General features: G+C 33.7%; 1 protein-coding gene across 1 annotated transcript in view; it reads left to right on the forward strand.

Moving 5' to 3' along the window:
• The window catches only part of LOC106101687 (transmembrane protein 64), a 17115-nt gene extending 11263 nt beyond the window's left edge, over positions 1-5852 (forward strand). Inside the window, exon 3 of the mRNA XM_013280995.1 lies at positions 5177-5852. Within this exon, the coding sequence (XP_013136449.1) occupies positions 5177-5305 (129 nt within the window). The 3' untranslated portion in view covers positions 5306-5852. The remainder of the gene's footprint in view (positions 1-5176) is intronic.
• Positions 5853-7883: the final 2031 nt, after the last annotated feature.

Consider the following 7883-nt stretch of genomic DNA (forward strand, 5'->3'; position numbering starts at 1 on the left):
CCCCCAAGCAATGTTTAAAATGCAATGTCCAGATTCGAACGCGATTTTTTCAGTACTTTTAGGATTTTAATTCTAACGTCCATTGTAAGTGTTTTGTGCAAATGTATACCTTATGTTGGGGAAGACGATATAATTCGAAAATTGCGATAGATGTATGTTACAACGTATATATAAAACGGCGTAAAAGATCTCGATGAAATTTGGCACAGATGGTACTGATAGTTACTGAGTTTTTTTAATTCGGCGCGAACGAAGTCACTGGCAAAAGCTATACTATAGTTGTACAAAGTCCGTGATTCTGTGCGATATTGTACTAACAATTGTAATTCCCGTTATCAGACGGTAGCGAGTACGCACGTAAACCTTTTGAATTCATTATCGATGAAGGAAGTCAACTAAAGGTATTGACACACTAGAGTGCAACACGTTCGCGTACAGTACACTTACACTTATTAAACTACACATTTTTCGACAAAAAGTCTCAAATTCACATATACATAACGTATTGAATATTTAATTTAGATTGTTATTATGGTTGCAGTCTTACCCAAATGTGGTCACAGAAGGAGACTCAAAAGGGCCACAATTATGTAACAAATAGATCCTTTCGGATCTTCTGTAAAAGAAGTTTCTCGATGGAGAAAATATTCTGATAACTTAATCGTTCCTCACATTTGCTAAAAGACTGATTGCAGATAATAAAAAAAAAAAACAAAAAATATATTGTTATTATCAGGCAAGGTACGAAAATGTAACTAACATTTACCTTTCCAAAGTTCTTTATACAATTCGTGTTAGTTAAAGTGAGTGGTAGTAAAACTGTTTAAACTTGCGTGAGACCTTCCGGTCCCTACACCGGAAATCATTCATTTGTAAATGGTATTGTTTGTTATAGTCATTCCAAGCGGACTTATTCCGTCAAAATTGATGAAATAATCAAAAAGAGCGGTATTAAGAGCACCTCACATATGTATGGATAGATTTATGAATGTGAAAACAATAAAGGTGTCGGGTTTTCGCACTAGGTTACGAGCGCTATGTTAAGTCGTGATTTAGTTTAAAGCGTTTAAAAATGTATAATATCCACTCTAATGTGTTGTTGCCTTTATCTGTGACTGGTATATGGTTGCGTGCGTTCAGTGGTATTTCCTTACAATTCATAATTCATTTAATATTTTATTGAACATCGACTTTAACATCGAATTCAAGAAATTCGTAACTTAATGAAATGGTATACGATTATCGTAATGATAATCAAAATTCGTAAGCAATTGAATGTTTAAACATCAAAAAAATAGCTTTCATTGTTCATATCGTAGCCTATACTAATATTATAAAGAGGAAAGATTTGTATTTTTTATGTACTGAAATATCCTAAAAACTACTTGGCCGATTTTTTAAATTCTCTCACCGTTAGAAAGGTAATTTATCAATAAGTAACATAGGCTAAGTTTTTTTGTTATTTTTAATTTCTTGCGGGCGAAGTCGTCAGCAACAGTTAGTTATAAATAAGATGAAAACATTGAAATTTTACCTCTTTGACGCTCTTAAGGATATTCACGTAAAACATTCTGTTATCCTTTATCCTTACAAAAATGTATATCAAAATATATTTTTATAAAAAATTGTTTTAAACTAGATGAAATAATTACTTCAGGAATACTCTTAAATAATTGTCAAAAACATTATTCTTGACTCTGAAAAATTGATGACTGGGATAACAGTATAAGAGCGGGCGCAATTTGACAAAACTATCGCATAACTTTTGTGCGATTGTCGATTGTTTCGCAGTTTTCAACTGTTTAGTTACATAACTAAAAATCGAGTACGCAGCACCTCCATATTAGCTCATATCAAAGCGAGACTAAAAAGTTGTGCGATAGTTTAGTTTCATATCTTGCACCCTTGTCAAGTATTACACAGTAAAACTCGGAAATGAATTCCAACAGTAGCTTCAGTCATGCGGGAAGCCTTCACGCGGCCTCTAGTATGACAGTAAGGCCTCTTGTCCTCAAAACTTCATGCAAAGAGCCTCATTGTATCATTGCGACATGAATTGCTGTATAGTCTTCTATGTGTGACAATTAAATGAGACTATGCAACTAAAAAAGGCCATTATAATGCATATTAAAATGCACTTTAAACACAACACACTTTTTAGTGTAAAAGAATTGTGTTGTGTTCAAAGTATGGTAGACTAGCTGTCGCCCGCGACTCTGTACTCGTGGAATTAAAAAAAAAGTGAATAGCCTATGTGTTCTTTCAGACTATTCCCTACGTCTACGCCAAATTTTATCAAGATCCGTTCAGCAGTTTAGGCTACAAACTCTAACAAACATCTATCCATCTAAACTATAGAATTTAAAACATTAGTAAGAAGTAAGATTAGTAAAATCCCGTGGTATTTTTTAAATCGAAATAATTTTGTTATTTTTATTAAAAAGCGATTTTTAAAGCATATAATTGGATTGTTTTTATCTTGCATTCTAATCTTGTTTACTATATTTTTTCTATTGGTTTCAATTACGCAGTAAATATATGGTGTTAGGTTATACAATAAATAACGACTCTACGATCGAAGCCATACAATACCTTTATGTAAATGCTCTTTATGTATTTCATGTCGTTTTACGTAAATTTATGAAAACACTAGCTTTCGTAACAGACTCCGTCCGCATGGAATAAAAAAACAAAAGTATGTTGTCTATATGTTGTATGCCAAATTCGCATACGAAGGGTCCTCTTTTTGTATTACTGCCAAACGTCACCCCGCTCTGTCCCCACGTGAGAATAAAATCTTTCATCCATCTCAACTTTTAGTCCCACTATCACAAATAAGGTGACAGATGGAACCGTTATGAAAATAAATAAGTTTCAACCGTCCCCTATCGCAAAAGGTGGGATGGATGAAACTTTTTATTCTCATCTATTCCTGCGTGGCGCCAGAACAAGGTGACGGTTGGGAATAAATAAATAAGTAGATTAAAGTCGTCGTCGATGACTATAGGTCACGTCACTTCGTTATTTAAGCTAATTCAGGTTGCCGGTTGCTCGTTTGCCATCTTATAAATAAAAAAAACGAAAGAAAATTGAATACACTCATCAGTAAGTATTATTTGTTTTAAAGTTTTTTTTTTACACAATTTAACGCCACATTTATCCGTAACAGACGTTGACAAAACGTTTGTTCAACTCGCTCGTTATCTCTGTCATTCTCTCCGATATAATTGAGATGAATATATTTACCTATTGGGGAAACTGACGGTATACCTTAGTAACAAAACTTGAACGCCGTGTCTAATAGATTTGTAACACAACGCCATGACGACCTTCGGAATCGCATTCAATACCTCACGTGTGTTTACATTTATTTTAAAATAGCTTATTGTTAAATTTATTCTTTATAGACGGTTGACCGCCAAACCGTCATTTGTTTTAGTATTTAAAAGAGGGACTTTTCCTCCCAAAAGGCCTTCTAAAAGGTCTTCTTGGAGTTAAACAATTTATGAAATCTGGCCTATGTTTTAGAAGACAAAGCAGATTTTGTTTGTTATTGTTTATAACACAGTCCTTCTTAATATTATAGCTTGATTAAGCATTTAAATTCAACCAACCCGCACTTGGCCAGCGTGGTTGACTACGGCCTAGTCACTCCATATTAGGGTAGGCTCCGAGCCCCTTGGTGGGGATGTATAGTGAGCTGGTGATGATGATGAAGCATTTAAATATTTGTGTTATATTATTTTTGTGGTGTACGAAATAAAAGTTAACATCTTACCACAGCAGGGCCGGCACGCCCGGTGTAGTACCACGACCACAGAATACAGGCGTGAAATGGAAGCAATTCCGTGTTTCGTCTGATGATTTAAGTCCCTTTCTGTTTTCCACCCTTTTCTTATAAGGAGAGGATGGGAAGTTGAAGTTAATTTGACGGAGGAGATGCATAGGAAGGGACAATGTCCTCTTTATATACGTCTCTTACTTCGTCGGATAAGGATAGGCAACGCATCTGCTTCGCCATTTGGGTGGATTCAGGTGGCCGCTTGCTAGTTTGCCACCTTATGTTATAAAAAAAAATATTACACACATCTTTTACAATAATATCTATCATGTAGCTATTCATAATCATCATCCTCCTTATACTACTTCCGTAGGGTCGGAGGTACAGGTTTCTGTCCTCCAAATAACTCTATCATACGTCATCTCAGTCATCACACCCTTTTTGATCATGTCACCTTTCACGCAATCCACCTCTTTCTAGGTCTACGTTATCATATAGCTGTTATTAATGCTAAAGTAATCAAACGAGTTCATAAAGGACTATGCTCTAATTACTTTGATTAAAGCAATAATCTGATATGAAATTGAGTTGATATTGCTCCATGTGCGACGCAATCGTACTTTATCAGGTTAATGTACAAGAATACTCTATTGTGTTATGATAAACTGAATGCAATATTGTTTATAATTTCTACTATTGCGTAAAATCAATTATGCCTCTAACTGCACTCAGAAACGTTAAGGAGTCCGACATTTTATCTGGATCCTAGTTGTTGCCCGTTACGCCCGCGTGGAATTTAAAACGTAGTCTATGTTACTCACGGTTAAATTACCTTTCTAATGGTGAATGAATTTTTAAAATCGGTCAAGTAGTTTTTACGTGAATCGAATACATACAAAAATACAAATCTTTCCTCTTTATAATGTTAGTATAAATAAGATATCAAGTATTTTGAGTAACGCTCTAATGTTTGGATGACACTGGACCTTCTATTATTGGCAGGCATCCAATTAGAATCTCAGTTAGAACAAAGGCGTTGCCGTGACCTTTTTGTTAAACTGAATTTTTTTTTTCGTGATTATGCAGAGTATATAATAGTAATTACGAGAAGCCCTTAGTGGAGGTTTCTTAATTAATATCCAATTAATTCCTTAGTTAGATGCGAATTCGTAGAAGATAACTATAGGAGAAGAAAGGAGAAGAATAGAAGATAACTAGGGGATTGTTTAACCCTTCTCTTCCATACCCAATAGACTGTTTATTTTTTTTCTTTATTTTTCCCTTGATTTACTACCCGTTTCAATTTAGTGTATTTAAAAAGAAAAAAATTATAAAATTTAATGGCAATCGTTTTGATCAAAATACGATATAAAATATTCCTTTCTCAACTTTCAGATACTAATCGGGATAACGCTAATGGTGTGGGTGGTCCAGAAGGCCCGCAAGGAACTGACCATCGCGATAATGGCGGCGGAACTCGGCCGAGATACGCTGTCGAGTTCCAGCAGTTCCTCGATCAGCTAGCCCTCGGCCCGGGGCACGGAACTCGACAGTACCTCGGAGAGGATCAGCTAGTGCACGGCCCCCGGGTGCCTCGCCACCTGCTATTATGAAACCTACGTGTGAAGTGATTAAGTTCACTTTCCTGTGATATTAAGTTTATGTAACCTCCAAGAGGATTAACTGACAGCTCGACAAGCGTCGGTTGACAAGTTGCAAACTTTGACAGCTCCGGTTGTCAGAATGTGTCATTCGTTCAGTTCGGATACATGCATTTATTTATTGTAGCGAAATTAATTTTGTTTTTCAGAAATAACAATTTTTAATTATTTGTGAAACGAAGTAAAGTGTGAATAGGTGAGTTGTAATTGTAATTTTTGCGGAATCGTCGACCAAAGTATGAAAACGAATAACTTAAGTTAATTGTTGATAGTTGTTAGCTACAAAGTTACGTGTTTTTAATTTCACATGTGATACGAATCTTTGATAAATTACGGAAATCGCATAAGAAATTTATTTATTATGCTTCAATCAAAATGTTTTTTACGTGTCAAAGATTATTTTGTTTGAATACGTTTTTAATTTACTTATAATAATGACATCGATATACAAATAAAATTCACTTAATTTAGGTAATTACAAACAAATTAATAATGTTATTTTGCTAAGATTGTCTTATCTATACTACTATCATAAAGAGGAAAGATTTGTATTTTTTGGTTTTTGTATGTTTTAAAATAACTCAAAAACTACTGGACCGATTTCAAAAATTATTTCACCTTTACAAAGCTACGTTATCAGTGAGTAACATAGGCTAATTTTATTGCTTTTTTAATTACACGCAGACGAGATCGCTAACAACAGCTAGTAATAGTTATTTTAAAACTTGAAAATTTTTATTGAATATAATCTTGATTTCGAAATTATAGGAATATGTGACTTTTTTAAAGTTCAGTTTATTTGGTAAATTTTGTTTACCGCACAAAGTTGCGTAGTGGAATAATTCAAAAACCATGACCTAGTTGAAGATTGGCAACCACTGCCAAATGGGACTGATCCTACGCTATCGGGCTATTATAGTCACTTATGTATTATTTTATTAATTTTGTAACGTATTACTGATTGTTCAAAGGCTTTAAAATGGAAGCATTTTATATCGACCACTTGAACTGAAACAAAATTATATAGACATACTATCTCTTTTTTTTCGTAGTGATTGAAAGAGATCACAATATGTTTTTTTAGTATTTGTGCATGTCGTGCAGTATGTATAGTAGTTTGGGAATAGAGCCTGTGACACTTTCTGGGGTTCATATTTAAGATTAATATTCGCTGATAACACCAAATATCAGTCGAAAATCTAGATTACTATGTGGACGATAGAAGTCTGTTTACACAGGCCGGAGAGTAGAGGCGAGTACATTTTTATAGCAATTAAAATTGAGTTTTATCTGTTTGGAATATGGATTATTTTACTTTAAACGTCTTAGCTTATTATCAAGTGTAAAAAGATGTGCAAATTAAAATTAATCCTTGTGACATTGGAATATGGCTTAATTTTATTTGCAATAAAATCTACTCTACGCCCCGGTATGTGTAGACCTTAACAAGATAAACAGACACCCATGAATGTCACCTCTATTCTTTACAAATACTATGCATTTTGATAAATTTAAACAATACGCTATATTTTTAAACGTAATGGTAATATTTTGTTTATAAAAGGTATTCAACGATCTATTTATGCTGTGAACTTCGATTCATTTATTTTTAATGAACAATGACCATAGAATGAATTTATTTATACACATTTTTTAGAACCCAAAGTTTATTAAAAAAAAATCTGAACTAGAGAATGCATTGAACCATTAATCTAACTATGAGTATAAAATCTCACTAAACATCGTGTATGTAAACGTTTCCATCATCCCGGTATATGTGAAAACATTTTACGAGCCGTACGAAATACCTTGGACACTCTCCAAAGTTTTAAAAACAAAATTTAAAAAAAAACATTCGGCTCTGCAATAAATGTGATGAAGTTATCCGACACGTTCGTTGCCAAAGGAATTTTGTTTGTTCGAATACTTTGTAAACATGTGGAAAAAAAAAACAAAAAATAAAAACAGACGAATTGTGTACTTTCTTCTTTTGGGAAGTTAATAGCTCTACAATGTTAAATATTATTTAAGAATTAGTTCGGGACTTCGTTCTCATGGAATTAAAAAAAATATAAAAAGCATATGTTACTCAGTGACAACATAGCTTTTTAATAGCTAAAGAATTTTTAAGTTCATACGTTTTATTCGGAATTCCATTTAATAAAATTACGAGAACAAACTTCGTGTTATAATTCTTTTGTTACACAAACTTACCCACGCGATATAAACACGACAATTTTCTAGTTAACAATTCAATTGGTTTACCGTCATGTCACCGGCAGATTGTGAACACCGCCAGTTTGTAATTTACCTAGGCTGATTGGTCTATTTCAAACCGAAAACAGTCACAGTGACGTTGTTACAGCAATTCGTAATGTTGCTATTTTTTTGGTAACATTGTCATCATTTGTCTTTTTAACTGCAAACAAAATGTAATTTTT

This window comes from Papilio polytes, unplaced genomic scaffold (genome assembly GCF_000836215.1).
Source record: "Papilio polytes unplaced genomic scaffold, Ppol_1.0 DF823958.1, whole genome shotgun sequence".
Lineage (NCBI taxonomy): Eukaryota > Metazoa > Arthropoda > Insecta > Lepidoptera > Papilionidae > Papilio > Papilio polytes.